The sequence below is a fragment of the Apteryx rowi genome, unplaced genomic scaffold (genome assembly GCF_003343035.1).
Source record: "Apteryx rowi isolate R43461 unplaced genomic scaffold, aptRow1 scaffold_1359, whole genome shotgun sequence".
Taxonomy (NCBI): domain Eukaryota; kingdom Metazoa; phylum Chordata; class Aves; order Apterygiformes; family Apterygidae; genus Apteryx; species Apteryx rowi.
This window is the reverse complement of record NW_020447596.1, coordinates 44,532-60,609: the sequence shown is the minus strand read 5'-3', so window position 1 is coordinate 60,609 and position 16,078 is coordinate 44,532. Positions and strand designations below refer to the sequence as shown.

Genomic DNA, 16,078 nt, shown 5'->3' with positions numbered 1-16,078 from the left:
GGCACCCCCTCCATCCCTCCAGCCATCCCTCCATCCCTGAGCGCCTGGGGCACCCCCTCCATCCCTCATTCCCTCCATCCCTCATTCCCTCCATCCCTGAGCACCTGGGGCACCCCCTCCATCCCTCCATCCATCCATCCCTGAGCACCTGGGGTGTCCCCTCCATCCCTGCCCCCTGCAGTACCTCCATCCTGGGTACCCAGACACCTCCTCCTCCATCCACCCCTCCATCCCTGCCTGCTGTCCGTCCACCCTTCCTACCTGGGGAACTGCAGCTCCCTCCTCCCTAGGAAGCCCCACAACCATCCAGCCATTTCAGGGCTGGGTTCCCAAGGCCTCCATCCATCCATCCATCCACCCACCCATCCCTCCATCCCAGAGTACCCACCATGCCCCATCCCTGCATATCCAGGGTGCCCCATCCATCCCTGCCCGCGGGGACGCCGTGCCCGGGAGCCTCACTGCCAGCCGGACAAGGCRACGGAAGGAAGGCTTCGGGCGCGGGGAAGCCGTTTTCTCGCCCGCCCTTCGGTGCCCCGGCGAGGGCCAGGCCGACTCGCGGCCACGCCAGGTGCCCGCGATTCAACCTCCCCCACCGGAGCCCAGGTCAGACGACAAAACCAAGGCCCAGGCTTTACGCGACCCGTCAAAAGACGGAGCAGCTCGACCATGTGTATGCGCTTTAATAAGGCTTCCACAGCTCAAATGACAATTTTTAGTCCAATATGTTTGCAAATACAGACAAAACAGTAAATGTGCCTTTGATCCCACCTTGTACCTGTCCCCTCCGCGCGCCTGCAAGACACGGCAATGCCAAGGCCGTTAGGTACATGGACACGTCCCCTCCGTATACGCGGCTACGTCCCGGTTTACAATTCTTCCCGGCAAAGTTTCCAGACTTAGCTTTGCAACGTTTTAAGCTCAAGGAAGAGACTCTCGTAACAAAAACAAAACAAAACAAAAAATCAAAAAAATAACAGCAAATTGAAAAAAATATCAGATCTCCAGGAACTATGTACACAAGTGAGTGCTTCAGTCTAGGAAGAATAAAACCCTCGTCCAGGTTTCCAAAGGCTGGAGAAGCTTAGCGCTTCGTCGAGCACTAACGGCGGCAAATCGGATTCGCGCTCAAGTCTTTACCTTGGGAAAGAATAAGCTGCTGGGCTGCGCCGCTTCGCCCTGCGGATCCRGCCCTCCCGCCGGATCCTCGTCCCCGCCGCCGAGTCCGGAGGCGAGGCGAAGGCAGGAGTCGTCTCGGCCCCAAGTTCCCCCCTTTCCGAATCCTTTCCGAGCTGCTTTTAACAGCTCTGAACCGCTCTGCCCCCTTCCCACCCACCCCCTGCTCGCTCCCGCCGTCGGAGATGGATGAAAAGCCGACGGAGAGCGAGGAAAAGACGGAGACCATCGCTTTACAAAGGGCAGCTATAATTCTCCGGATAAAAGGGATTTTTTTTTTTTAAAAGGAACACTATCAAGGTTACCAGGCCCGATTCCTTGTGAATTAATGTACCCTCCTCTTCTTCCCGCAGCCCTAATCCCGCCGGCAGCCCGCAGAGCTCCCGCGCTTTTTAACAGCCGTTTGGCTTCGGCAATCCATTAAAAAAAGAGAAAGCCAATGCCGCAGCAACGCAACCCGCGCGGGCCGTCTCAAGCGCCGGCGCCCAAACTCGGTGAAAGGCTTTTGCTACGGAAACAAGGTTAAAGTCTCAAGGTAACGGGAAACAGCTAACTTTATTACGGAGATACCTTGACAGTGCCCTTTTAAGCCTGGAAGTGGTACACTATTTCCTGCTACTAATATTCAATCAGGATAGGAAGAGATCCTTTCTGGGAGCTACGGGAGATGTAAAAGAAGAAGAAAAAAATCATTAGTGCATTCCTGAAAACAAGAACAGAGGGAAAAACCTCTTTTACATGGAAAACACACCACCCAAGTACGACACTCAACCCCTTCGGTATCTCCGGTTCCGGCAAAGAACGATTCAAAGCTCGCAAAGCGACCGGCAGAGCGCGAACGATTCCTGGCTCTTGGCAGTAACATACTGGAGAAAGATGTTATCAAAAGTCGTTAAAATATTCCACGTTTCTAAAAACACAGTTCACAAAGACCATGTGATTATTGAAAGTTAAAGATCGTCATGTTTGGAAGTAAAACTGCAAAAAGGCGAGTGGCTGAGAAATAAAACCTCCGGAGAGGGCGAGGAAGGCRGCTCCCCGCCTCCCTCGCCCCTCCGGCGCTACGGCTCACTGATGGGAGGCTTTCGTAGGCAGACCACGGCTTACACGTTGGGTAAATATATGACGTTGGAAAGAGCTAGACATTCTTCACAATTAACAATTTCTTTACTTCCATGCTGCTCGGAAAGAGTAATAGCGGATCAAAGACAGGATTATCTGTAAGCAGGTTATGCCTAAAGAGTTACTGGAGAACAGATCAAGATGTTTTTGATCTACCGCATTACAATTCCTTTTTGGACAGACGAGCGTGGTACGAAATCTGAGTCAGGAAAGACGGGCGAACGCCGCCGTCTCCCTCGCTAGAAGACGCCTGCCTGTAAACATGATACATTGTTACTGCTACTAAACTTTTCAACCTTACTTTCGCTTTATTAAATATAAAATTTGAAACGTTCTCTCGAAGTCAGGATGTCCTTCAGTGCAATCTGCTTTGACATAAGGCATTTTTTGGGGGCAGTCGTTTCAGAATGGGTTTCTGCCTTCTGGAAGAGTCAAGCAACTGTTCAGTCCTGTATCCACCTTTTCTTTTAATGCCCTACCATGTCAAAAATCCTCTTCCCTTCTGGTCGCTCCTCTGCCGCCAGCACGTATAAAAACCATCAGTGTCCAAGTAAACCAGTCCCTGCGGGGCAAGAAGACAACCACCGAGAGGTTAGACGCTTGCAAGATGGAGCTGGAGACAGCGTGGGCTTAAATAAAGGGGAAAAAAAAAAAACAGCCTCTCACCTTTAAATCCTTCTTCAGGCATACAAACTGGAGACGGGGGGGAGGGAGGGAGGGAAAAGAAGCATCGTGTTAGCAGTCTCTTGACAGTCATTTCTAAAAGGATCTTTTATCTGAGCGAGCGCATACCGCAGCTTTCAGCCRAACCTTCGATTGACAGTTACGGGAACGCTTCAACGTCTCTGTTTTCCCTTGCGTTTCTACAAGCCGAGGCTCCCTCCCCGACCCGATCCTAGGCGGCCGCCAACGCTTTTCCCCCAAAAGYGCGGCAGCTTCCCCGAACCCCAGTGGAGCCGGCGCGGCCCCCTCACCTTGCATAACGTCGTCCATCGCTGCGTAATCCGCAATTGGTTCGTCAGCCTGCAAAACAAACCGGACACCGGGTTAACGGGAACGCTGGAAGGTCTGCAAGGAGCCTCCGGCCCCATCGGCCGAACGGGGCGGTYGGGTCGCACCGGGGAGAGGAGCCGGGAACAGGGCTGCTGCCAAAACGGCTCCTGGCGCGGCCCGGGAGCAAGAAGGGAGGAGGCACGTGCTGCTTCGATCCCGTCTCGGGAGCGAGTCCCGTTCCAAACGGGAGCGCGGAGCGGGCGGCCGCCGCTTCCCGACACCGGCAAAGCTCACTAGCTTAGAAATTACTTAAAAATTACTTATTAGCACTTACTAGGGCGCGCGGACACGCAGGCAGGGAGCACTCCTAATTTAGTTCTCCTTTAGGCAGCAAAGGCCAGCTAAAAAACGCTCTTTAAAGAAGCCAACTCTCCCTTCCCCTAGCAGGGCCGGAGCTCGAGGAGGAAGAACGGGTTAACGAGGTTAATTAGGTCACTCGGCTTACTGCTCCCGCGCGCGAAGGACAAGCAGCAAGACCAAGAGCCACGGGTGGGCACGTCTGCGGCACAGCGGCTCTCGCGCGCCCCGGAGCCGCGTTTCTCTCCGGCTGTRCCAAACTTAGGCGGACTCTCCGCTTTTCTTTGCGGCTGCAACTTCATTTAGCCGCCAGCTCCCTTTCACGTTACCTTTAATAAAATGACGGATTCGGGGATGACTCCCAGGCTGCCGAGCGTCGCGGTGTCGTCGCTCAGTATCTTCCCGTCGATGGACAAATTCTGGTCGAAGGGGGCAACTGAAAATGCATGCATGATCTGTGCCAACACAACGAATGAGACACGCTGATTTTGTGCAGAGAGAAAGACACCRCTGAGCTACATAAAAATACCACCCGTTTAGAAGAGCAACTTGTGCCCGTCGATACCACCTGAGATTTTGCACTCTTCCCCCCACCCCGCTTCCCCTTCCAGCCTTGCACCCTTGCTATGAATTTCATGTTTTCTTAAGCTGCTCCGCTCCTTTACCCTCCCCAAAAAGAGACGGCACCAGAACACGCGCTCCTGGGAACAGGCAGGCCTTACCTGTATTTTCAGCTCTTTCAACGTCTGATTAGCAGAAACAAGCAGCGCTTTTTCCCCTCTGACTTTCCGGTGCCGCGTGCTCCGCCTGATGCCTTGCTTTTGGTAAGCGATGTAGTTCTGGTGCGAGATCTTTTGGCGCTTCGCACCGCCGTTGGTCTAGAGGAAAAAAAGAAAAAACAGGAGTCCGACTCCGGGATTCCCTGCGAATACAACCTCCCCCCTTGCCGGAAGACACGYTTCCTCATTCGGGCCCTCATCGGGAACATTAGGAAAGTTTAAGGTAGCCCAAAGACCTTTTTGAACATGTGGCTGCCATTTGGGAGCAGGAGGATGAGCAAATTGCGCATCAGCTCCCGGAGTTTCTCTAACTCAGAAAGCGCCGATTGGAAACGCACCCGGGAGCACGCGGGCACAAAACCAGCCTGGGAAACRGAAAGCCGGACAAAGCATGCGGTATGACTGTTAGGATAAACACACTTAATTTAAGACCCTGTTGTTTTCTCTTTCGCCTGCAGGCGATAAACAGAAGAGAAGGAACCATCCCATCATGCCGATTCCTGGACATTCAGAGCCGGACTTTTCAGCACCTGGGAGGACGGTGCGAAAATGAGGGACCTTGCAGTGTTTTTGATCTCTACCTGGTTAAAATCTGGGTCTTGTTCCCCCTCTGGTTTGTTTTCCTCCCTTTCCTCTTCAGCTTCTGAGCTGCTCACGTTCAGCTCTGGAGCAGCGTCCTTCATTACCTGAAGTTATAAAAATCATTCTCCGTAACTAACCCGACAGCAGAAACCCAGACTGTCACATCATGGCAAACAGCTTTCAGAGGCTTCTGAGATGCCACCTTGATCAAATGAACCAAAACAAGGCAGAAAAAATAAAAAAAACCCCACAGGGATCTACTCCCCACGCTCTGCGACAGCTTCCCCTCCCAGCCGCATCCAACCGGAGGAGAGCCGGCTACAGGGAACGCGTGCAGCTTGTCAAGTTTCCCCATCGGATCGCAGGTGCTGGCTAAAAACCAAGACCCCGCCGCGGGGACATCCTGCTTCCCGCGGCTCAGGACCTCCCCTCCTCTCCAGGCAAAGGGAAAGTCTCCAGGGGCCTGAACTGATTTCTTTCCCATTAGCCGGCTGCTTCTCTGTTCAACAAAGCGTACTGCAAAAGCCAGAGCGCAGAGAAAGGAATATTATCCGTAATTTATACACTTATCCCTCCCTGTAGCAGGCGGAAGGAGGCACTCCCCACCGTTATTTATGGGTCTGAAGTTTGTCGGTAAGTAAATGAAATCTAAACTATTTACAAAAACATATACAGACCCGAACTTCCTTTTTATTTAGGAGTTACGCCACAGGAAGCAGGGATGCGCCAGGCTCTGGCTGGGATTTGCAAGAGGACACAGGGGACCGGAGCGCTCTCCATCCTGGCGACCTAAGAGCACGCTTATCCAGYGCTGCATTTGCGATTCGAGGTGCGATCGCAGCTCCCAAACACGCAGCAGGACCCACAGCCACTCTAGAGCCCTCCGGATTCCCAAAACGTTGTCCCGCGGGGGCCGTCGCYGAGCCGAGGCGCTGCCAGCGGACACCATTAATTCTTCGCGTCTCTTTGAGGCTGCTCTGCTAACGGGACGCTCGCGCAAGCTCTCACTGACYCTCTCCGCTGCCAGCTGCTCTCGGAGAGCTCGGCGATGAATTTTGCCAGCCCCGCGAACCAGCGTGGCCCCRTCTAGCACCGAACCCCTCTGCGCGGCAGCCGGGATGCGAGCCTCGGGATTCGGCCTCAAGACAGGCTGCGAGCCCGTGGCTGACAACTCCAAACCAAGTGCCGTGCCTACATCTTATGGCCGAGGCACCAGTTCAAATCAGAACTGCCTGCGGCACAGCGGGGTTACGCTTTGCCCCATCCTGGAGGCCRGCGGGGGATCCGCTCTGCTACGTCCTTCAGAAATCCTAGTGCAACCAACTATCACTGTCTTGCGTTGGGAGGCCTCGATCCTCCTGTCATCAGTTGGATCTTGGCACCTTATCTGAGCTTGCATATGAGCCTTGGTTTCCTCCACAAAGAATAAAATCGCCCTAACGAGGAGGACTGAGGCTTACGGCAACAAACCTTCAGATATCTGGAAAGCAAATTCTACAGATGATATTGATCCCTTAAGACACCAGTGAAACAGAAACATAATTCAGAACTTAAAGGTGGTTTTAAAGATCTCCTCTGAAGTTCATTGCTATTTCATCTGCATGGAGGCTGAAGAACTTATTTCTGTCTAGGAATAAATGTGATGTTAGCAGCCAAGAAAGGAAATGACAAATATTGGAGGGGGAGGAGATCAGGTAGAGCCTGATAACACGACTATGAAGACAGAAACTGCTACAACATCGCCTAAAATACTCCGAGCAGGAAACAACCATGCTGATAACCGATTATATATAGAGACCACCAAAAGGACTCAATGTGGCAAAAGGAAGCCTGGAGAAGAGCAAACTTTCAGAGCAGTCACAGTCCAAGTCTTGGTATTTGCTATTTTTGCCCAACAAAGCAATAGCTTGGAAGAGCGGCAGCGTTGGGTGCTTTTCGCCCACAAAAAGCAGCCCCGCACAGCGCCCTGATCGCGGATCACCCAGGCACCACAACCAGCGGGTCCCCCCCCTCCCCGCGGGGACGCGGCACGCTGCGCTAGCTCTCTCGTCGCTGGGTTTGGGAAGCTCTTTCTTTATTTAGCCGCTTGGCTCCTTGACCAATCAGCGCAGCTTCCGTTAAACRAAACGGAGCCAAGATCAGCAACGGCCACGGGAGAGATCCATACCTTTTTATTATCCACCACTTTATGGATGTAGATGGTTGCTTGGGTGTACTCACGCAAGTCCCGCTGCTGTTGGCACAACAGCCCTTCTCTGCATTCTGGACAGAGTTCTGGGGAGGCACAAAGGAAAATAAGTTTAATTGCCTCCGCTCCTTGGAGACGCCGAATATACGGCTGCACCTGCCAACGCCTCTCGCGCTGGCCCAGAGCGGCTCGTGTAACGAGGGGCATCTGCCAAACGCAGCGTTTGCTGCGGCCGCTGCGTTTCCCTGCCCTCAGATCTGAGCCTTTTATCCGAAAAGGGCCATTTCCCTGCGAGTCGGCGCAAATTAGCAACACAACCTAGCGCAGCAGGCAGCGGAGAGGAGAGGAGAGGAGAGGAGAGGAGGCACTCACTGGGCTCCGAGTCGTAGAGCGCGCTCTCGGGGTCCGCCCCGGCGGCTTGCGTCCTGATGATTTTGATGACGTGATCCACGACAAACAGTTTTTGAATCCTCTCCCACTCGCTGGGCCATATGAGAGCTATACTGTGCAAAGAAACAAGAACGTGCTTTATGCCGTCGAAAAGCCAGGCCCCGAGCGCCCGGCGCAAACGGCGCCCATTTTCTCAGTCCCCATTTTCTCTTTAGTTTATTAGTGAAAGAAAAGCAACAAAAACGACCCATAACCCAAGCTGTACGAGAGAGCCCATATAGCCAAGATAACGGGGAAACAGTAGCGTGCTATTAGGGACGCTGCTGCGCTCCAGTCATGCCCAGCACACACAGCAAAGCCCCGGAGGGAGGGAGGGAGGAGGAGGAGTACACGAGTGGAAGATCTGCTACTTTTAGTTCTGCATCAGCTGCAGAAGCGACGCTGGGGAGCGTCAACTCCAGCCCAGCAGCCAGGGCTCGCAGGGTAAGTCTCACAGAAAGCAAATCTCAAGGACGATTTCTGCGCCCCAGCCAGATGCAGGATCGTTTACTGTCAGGAGCTAGCCAAGCTTAAGCAAGCTCTCCTTTCTTGACCCAGCATCCTTCTACAACTGAGGTCTTGCCTCACTAGAGCGCCTGAAGAAAGCCAGCGTGAAGGTTTATGCCAAGGCAGGCCTGAGAAAGCGTCCGTGCTAATTTTGTTCGAGGGACGGCACTTGCGGCTCGGGTTTCCGCCGCTCAGCAAGCCTCCTGGAGCACTCCCAGAGGCTCGCGCGAGGCCAAGGCACCCGGCAAAGGCAGACGCGCGAACAGAAGAAACTCACAGTTTGGAGTCTTCTTTGGTCATGGAAGCGTAGGTGAACATAAGGCCCCCGTGGGGGCAGAGCAGAGCGCTGTTTCCCACCGAGGACACGGGGCTGCAGCGCGTCGGCCTCCTGCTCGGGGAGGACAAGKGAAAGGGACCGTTAAGCGCTTCGCAAGGTTGCCCGGGTTCTTTCGCACAGAAGAAAATCACAAGTCTGCAGGCAGCCGAGAAGAAGGAACCGCGCGGCAATGTTTACAGAAAGCATTCCAAAAGGGGAACATTAAACTACTGCAGACGAGGAAATCAGCTCTGCGTTCCTGCGCACTGCAAAACTGCTCTCCCCTCTAGAGGAGATTTCCATCTCGTACCACCRGCAGCCTGCAGAAACAGGATTGAGCGGTGACCTTTGCCCAGAATATAGCTTCAGACAGATGAAAAAACTAATCAGGTTACTATCTAATCTGACCATCTGGTTAAGACGGAGTAAACAAGGAAATTCAGTTTCTTATAAAGCATTACAACCGATACAAGCGCAGGGTCCAAGTACTGCAAAATAAGCTTCCTCGTTTCCACAAAAACAAAAGCGAATCCCAGCTAACTATTTTCGCACGGCTACAYGCCGCGCCATGCAAACGCCGAGGTTCAAAACTGAAATCCTCATCTGTAGCCCCCAAAAGGAAGAAAGAGCATSGAAATTCTCTCCAGCCAGTTACCTGACAAATTTCCTCCATTCTTCTACAAAAAACTGCGATACAATGTACAGCTCATCCGTCTCCTGGAGGAGAGAAATAAAAAAAAAAATCTTATTTTAATTAAGCCAACAATAGAGAAGCAATGACTTTTTCTGCGGTGCTCCTTCTCTTGGAGATCTCAGCATTTTTACCATGATAACTCCATCCAAGTGCACTGTAAAAGCCAAGTAAAATAATTTGAGATCAAGTACCAAGCACTTACGTTACTAATCTTGTGTTTATTACAAAGTTAATTTAGTTTTGGATCCAATTACCTTCACTTTGTAGCAGGAAGTGGTCACTTCCCTTAGAGTAGCTACGGCTCTCTGGTACTACCTGTATCTTCTGTCACTGGGCACTGCAGGTCCCTGCGGTCAGCTTGTCCCCGGGGTACTCGGGGCCTAAGCGGACGTGTTTCTGCACGGTGTGCAAGACCGTCCTACCCTGCCCTCGTCTCCTTCGCTAGGCAAAATCCAGAAGCAGCTCCTGAGAGCGACAGCGCACACCGGATTCACAAACACGGACGTGCACCTTCCGTTACGGACCAGAAAAACTCACAAGCCTCAAGAGGGACATCCTTGACTCTTACTTGGATTTCCCAGCGGAGCCCTGATAAACAGGGTGGAGGACACAGTTTTGCTGCTTGGAGAGACCCTTGTGTTTTGAGCTGACCCATGGCGATGGGTTTCAGCTTTTCCTCACTTACTTCAACTGCAGAAGCAAACACGCAGGTTTTGACCCAACCCCAGAATAAACCTGGGTAGGATTTGACAGCTCTCCTTTGGAGGCTTATCACAGAGCATTTTCCGTTTAGTCCCTCCTGGGGCTCCTGGTTCAGAGGCGGAGACCCATGTCGACCTCGGTACTTATTCACCGCTGGAGCTGCTCGTTACCCTGAGAAAGGATCCGAAAGCAGCAGGCTGCTCGCGGACGTAGGTAGGCACCTGCCAAAGCAGCTTGGCACGATCTCAGAGTCAATCATTAATCAGCGCTGTGAGACAACCAGGAGCCAAGGTGTGGAGCCTGTCCAACAGCTCGTGCCACTTCTTTCGAGCCACCTCAAAGCCCCAAAGCGTTGGCAGCTCTTAAAATAAGTCCTGGAGAGCTACACGCTTGTGCTGGGGAGAGACCCATACTACAGGACTATTGATCACGCGCCTGTCCTTACTCTCAGGGCTTCAGCACTTAGTTCAGGTCACAGAGATACAAACAGGGCTGGTGGCTGCGATTTGGAGAGGTTCTGCCAGTAGACTTGGGGCCAGGATAAAGGGACAACTCCCTCCACAAGCGAAGCCTGACCTGCAGCTACAGAAATGAGGCTTAAAAACACTTCCAGGTGCAAAAGGCAGCTGCTCCTGAGCTCTTTGCTCTGCTGAGAACATAAGAGGACACTGGAGGAGCTGGGGGCACACATGAATTATGTCCTACCTGGCCAGCATTGGTGGTGGAAAGCCCTCTCCACCAGCATGGTTGCACTGCCTAGGTACTTCTAGGGGCGGATACGACCAGAGCACAAATAAATGTCTCTGCTTATCTAGCTGTTTCCGGTCCGGCAACAGCTATATGGGCACACGAGCAATTCTCATGCATCTTCAATAGGGCCTTCTGCCAGCACAGCTAATCGGGGGAAATCGCACCTCGGCGCAGCAGAGACGCAAGCTCCGCTGGCAGAGGCCTCCCAGCGCCGGCACGGGCTCCGTCAGAGCGAGCGACCGATTATCCGACAGAGCGTCTCGCAGGCAGCAGAAGATTTCTTTGGAGAGGGTATAAAAGCTAAYAAAAAACGCTCAAGCGCTACCCATCTACCGCCAACCGCCTGCAAATAAAAGGCGAGGGCTGCACGGGGCATGCCCAGCCCGTCGCTGCCTGCCGTGTTGCTAGGCAGAGGGAGCGAGTAGGAAGCAGCAGGCAGGCAGGCAGGACGGCTCGGCTCCGTGCAGCTGGGGATGCAGCTCCAAGGGAKGCYGCTCCACGAAAAGCGGCTTTCACGYRYGCGCGGYGACGGAGCACGTCGGCTCCTACCTGAGCAAGCGTGCGGCATGGGGGAASGCGCAGAAAGAAGGCAATATACAGCCTGGAGGGCCACCGATGCAGGAGATAAAAACACAGATATAAGATATAAGATGCAGATATAAGAACCTAGCACTTACCCTTCATCTGCAGAATCAAAAAAGTCACTTATTGAACCACCCAAGTAAAGGGCTGTTAAGGTTTATAGCACCTTTGGCYGGTCAGCTACTGCATCGGACGCTGGCATGACAAACTGCTGGTCCCAAGAGCACAGAAAACCTTCCCCAAGCCCCGCGTTATTCCCCTCGCCTTCCTCATTGCCGTACCTGAGGCCAGCTGCCGAGGCAAGGCCTGCATTTATCGTGAAACAGGTTCTGCAGAGACGTCTTCTGCTCACTAGCCATCATCTTATGCAGAGCTTCGTTTTCCTCTCCTTCTCGCTCCAAAATCTGCAGGAAAACAGTTAGTTACCACGGCAGCTCTTGCTTCAGTTCATAGCCGTTATTTAAAGGTGACATTGCTTTTCTCTTCTGCACTTTTCGAACCGGGTAGCATTAAAGGGAAACCCAGAAATATGACCACGTATTTACAGTCAACAAAAGGGTAACGTTATGTGATATTTCAATACCTTGCACTGGGAACAGCATTCTTTGTTACTCGGGAATTCGGGGGCCTTTGGAAAATATTGCTTGAGTTTCTTCCAGGCTTCTTTCGAAACCACCCTCCTTTCGTTTTCCGATATGCACAGGTCACCTGCACAGAGAGAGCCAAGAGAAGGGCTTTGCTCTTGATGGGCTCAGCAATGTTTTGCAGCACTAACTAGATTTAAGAGATTACAGGGTATAAACATAGGGGAAGATAGTCACACACTTATCAGCTGAGACCGTGTCAGCAAAAAGAGCACAACTAATACAGAAAGTCACCTTCGACTTCTTTATCATTTCCTTGTTTAGACAGGAAAAAATATGACTTTAATTCGCCATAAATGCCCTTGAAATTTAGAAGCCCGTGAACCTGAGCAGCTGATCCAAACACAAACCAAGGGAAGGCAACAACAGGGACGCACGGAAAAGCAAGGACAAGCCAAAGAGGACACAGGACTGCTGCTTTCTCATCGTGGCTTTTTGGAGCTCCATTTTCCAAGCTGCGGACCAACYGTACGCCCCACGAAATGGGAGCCAGCTGCATTCTGCACCCTTAACCAACAAAATTACCACGCCGTGTCTCAGTTGGCTTGATACCTCCTATTCAAGCACCTAAAAAACCTGTCCAGGACCTTCTCCCCCGACACCCTAGCCCCGCTCATCCCAAAGCTTTGTTGCACTTGAATGCCACAGCTCCGCTGCAGCCGTTTAGCACGGCAAGTTCCTCAGGATGTTCGGATAGTCCAGATTCATGATTAACTGCAGCCCCTCCTTTCAACAACACTCAGCGCAAGGAGGAGAGAAACAGGCAGCTAGATGAAGGGCACTTGCAGAGGAGTAGTGCTGGGAAGAACTTGCCTGCGCACGGCTGGGAGGAAATAACTGGGGTGTGAAAACACTACGCACGATTTACCAGCTATCACCCAGACCGCTCAAAGTCCTGGTGTATAATTTATCCAGGCTGCTGGKGCTCCAGCAGCAAAATATATACGTGAAAAACAAAAGAGCTGCCGAAAGAACGGCTTAGCGCAACGCGTTTGTGCTTGTTGTTTTAGTGACAGCAATACCAGAACGCTTACGTTCACGCATTTGGATGCATGTCTGCATCGCAACGCCCTCTCCAGCGGACAAGCAAGGCTCGGGAAGCCACGAGACCTCAACGGCTCGCGGACCGGACGAGCTGGCCATTTGCACGGCTGATGACCGCCGAGGGGAAAGCACGACCCCATCTCCCTCCGTGACCGCCGCCGCAAAGCCGAGGCACGGCTGCGCCTGGCACGGTCACAGCGRCAAACACAAAACACCAAGGCAACGGCGTTTTAAAGCACCCAGGACCTCACTCAGTTGAAAAGCAAAACGGATCCGGATACGGCGTGGGAATACTCAAGCTTTAAAGTGGATTTTAATCAGCAAGAGGAAGGCAAAACCAGCCCCTGCAAACTTAACAGCGCTGAGAGCGGAGGCCAGCAAAGGACAAAGTACTTCATAATCTGCTCTGCGTTCCTACAGCCCAAAGAGCTCAGGGAGGCGGAAGGCAGACGACTTTGCTAAAAGGAGCCCTTCCTCCCCACCCTCCGGCAGCTCTTTAATGTTCGAGCACCTCCTCAGCCTCGCAGACCTGTCAGCTTGGCTCGCTCCAGCCGCGGCTGGACTTCTGCCAAGCCCTGAGCGAAAAAATAGCAACGCTCCCCTCCCGCTTTTATTCCGCTAAACAAAGGTCAGGCCGGACCGCTTCGAAGCGGCACTTAGCCACTTGCTCTTCAGCAAACGTGACCAAGTGGCCCAGCTTTACCATCCGAGGAGGCAGGGCCAGGCTGCTTTCCGGAGCCGACGAGGACGGGAAAGCGAGCTCGTACGAATAAGCCTCGACGCTGCACGATTAACGAAAACAGACTAATAAGCTGCTGAGTGGAAGAGGTGGAAAAAAAAAAATCAGATCAGAAATGCGCGGAGAACAAGCGCGTCGCCAGCTGGAAGAAGATGACCCTAACCACCGTCCCTCTGCCCCCTCCCGCCTTCGCTCTCCGGGGACGAGTTTTGGGCATGGACATCAAAGACGCTTTAACTCGGCACTTGGGAAAAAATTATTTGGCAAGGTTGGGCAACTACTGGACAGCAAAAAGAAAAAAAAAGATTGCAGCAAAAGGACTTCATAAGGGAACGCCCGGATGGTATTTCTGGACGCCAGCCAGACCTCATAGATAAAGCGCTGGGTTTTCCAGAAAGTACCATTAAGGCAGTAACTTCCTCCACAGCAAAATTAGGGCTGTACGACAAACTATGGATTTGCTGATACACTCCAGAGGAAAATTTTAAATGCATAAAGGTGAAAAGGTCGTTTTCCATGAGCAATTGGAGGTTAGCTCAGGATGGTGAAATCTGATCTCATGGTGGCCTCCGTATTTAGTATAATTTATTCTGCTAAGACCCAAAGTAACAGATCAACTAGCAATTTACCAGTCTAATATTTTCGGGGGCCTATTGGCCTATTTTCCTGCTGGTTTTGTCTGGCTACATTAGATGCTTCACCACCGCGCCCTGTGGTTTTATTTAGCAGCAGCAGCCTCATGGCACTGGGAGTCACGATATAAAGCCTCCGCGAAAAACAGCCAGCATCACGACAACGCGCTTAGTTTTAAAACGGGGCTTCATCAAGCCGTTATTGTACACCCTTTATTAGCTTTAATGACAGGAGGCGTGTTGCTAACCTACTGCGTGTTTCTTCCTTACTAGCGACCGGCTACGCTGGGAGCACGCTCGAGCGTCCCAGGCAGACCCGCCTGGGGAAATCGCTGCCTCCAAACAGGAGGCACTGGTCTACGAGAACGCAAACACGCCTGGGAGCGACGTACAAGCGAGAGTCGAACAACAGCGTAGCCAAGGATGTCGCTAATTAGCTGTCCCTTAACAAAACAATTAACAGCAGGTCAAAACCTTACGTAAACAGACACCAAAGCGCAGCAGCTYGGTAAATCGATACCTTCAAGGAGTCCTGGCTGCTCACAGGTAGGTCGGTGTTTCTACAGTTGTCGGGCAGACGCTTCTGTTTTCAGAGTTCTGCTTTTTCTTTAACACCAGGAGAATAAACTGATGCTCCATCACCAACCTCGATGGTTTTACACCACCCTCCTTTTTTCCAGAATCTCCTAACACTTCCAGAGTTTTCAAGCGGCTGCAAATCCTCTGCGCTCCCCTTGCTCCACCGCGGCACCTCGCTAGTGGGAGGAAGGGATGCACCCCTGCTACTGCCTAGCGTGCCTTGCAGCATCCAAGCTTTTCTGTGGTGGTCACCAGCTACATTGACACTCTTTTTGCTATCTGGCAAAATCTGGATTGCAATGTAACAGCACGCTTACAAATAAAAGCTCAAAGTTGCAAGAGGCAAACGAGAATTAAGTGCACTTCTTGTGTAATTACTTGTGCTGGTCTCGAGTTCAGCAGAAGAGAGCTACAAGCGYTGTGTCTTGAGCAGTGGGCAACAACACACATATTCAGTTCCAGCCCCCAGAGACTTACCATGTGGGCAAACAATGTCTTCATTAAAATTTAACTCTTCTTCCTCTTCTCTTTTCTCTTCATTTGATTCRTCTAATTAAAAGAGAAAAAAAAAAAGATAGCACAGTGTTCCTCTCTCAAGGAAAGTTAACACCTTTGGAAGAAAGAAGCCCACAGTTTCCCCTCAAATTGCTGCACAACTCTTAACCCAAGGGAGGCTTCAGAAGCACAGTATTCTCGAATGTATTAGCCCATTCACCCAGAGGCCGGTGCGGGATTGCGGCCTGCAGTCCATGTAGGAGTGCTCTGAAGCATGTGGAGCATGAGACCATCCTTTGTGGGATTACAAAGGACGCATTTGTTACGGCTAAAACACCACAGGGGGTTGCTGCTCCCAAAGATTTTTGGATCGGAGTTAACTGAAACATAACTCTAGGTACGAACGGAGAGAGCAGGAACCTTGCTGGCAAAATATTAGTCAACTCTTTGCCTTGAGGATACTAATCTAAAACAGATGCTCCCTTTGTAGCTTCAGGAAGGGATCACGTGAATGAGCCAAAACCTACTCGGCTTGGAAGAGCTGCTGGGAAAACCTGGGAGCAGGCCTGCACTTTTCCTTGCTGCAAAGCGCCTAGGACTGAGCRGCCCCAGAAAGCAGCAGAAGTCGCACGCGCTTAATGAGACAAGGGAGAGCAGGCTCTGCGYCCTCCCATCAGGTATACGGCAGAGAATTAGATGAACTGCACATCATTAACTATAATTAACGGTAATCCGACTGCAGAGCTGATTTCTACATTCAGTTTTTTT

The 16,078-nt window shown here is 52.0% G+C and overlaps 2 protein-coding genes across 4 annotated transcripts in view; both read right to left on the bottom strand.

The window, feature by feature from the left end:
• The window catches only part of RAP1GAP (RAP1 GTPase activating protein), a gene marked incomplete at its 3' end in the record, with an annotated part of 3,694 nt that extends 2,289 nt beyond the window's left edge, over positions 1-1,405 (bottom strand). Inside the window, exon 1 of the mRNA XM_026057040.1 lies at positions 1,337-1,405. Within this exon, the coding sequence (XP_025912825.1) occupies positions 1,337-1,405 (69 nt within the window). The remainder of the gene's footprint in view (positions 1-1,336) is intronic.
• USP48 (ubiquitin specific peptidase 48) overlaps positions 666-16,078 on the bottom strand; it is a 33,655-nt gene continuing 18,242 nt past the window's right edge. For 2 of the 3 annotated variants that reach the window (XM_026057043.1, XM_026057041.1), the window contains exons 14-26: positions 15,293-15,364; positions 11,761-11,885; positions 11,459-11,581; positions 9,105-9,166; positions 8,411-8,521; positions 7,570-7,700; positions 7,177-7,283; positions 5,009-5,113; positions 4,371-4,526; positions 3,978-4,103; positions 3,273-3,321; positions 2,965-2,991; positions 666-2,860 (exon numbers count right to left, since the gene is read on the bottom strand). In XM_026057043.1, the coding sequence (XP_025912828.1) occupies positions 2,838-2,860; positions 2,965-2,991; positions 3,273-3,321; positions 3,978-4,103; positions 4,371-4,526; positions 5,009-5,113; positions 7,177-7,283; positions 7,570-7,700; positions 8,411-8,521; positions 9,105-9,166; positions 11,459-11,581; positions 11,761-11,885; positions 15,293-15,364 (1,217 nt within the window). In that variant the 3' untranslated portion in view covers positions 666-2,837. The remainder of the gene's footprint in view (positions 2,861-2,964; positions 2,992-3,272; positions 3,322-3,977; positions 4,104-4,370; positions 4,527-5,008; positions 5,114-7,176; positions 7,284-7,569; positions 7,701-8,410; positions 8,522-9,104; positions 9,167-11,458; positions 11,582-11,760; positions 11,886-15,292; positions 15,365-16,078) is intronic. The other variant, XR_003252081.1, reaches the window with a different exon arrangement.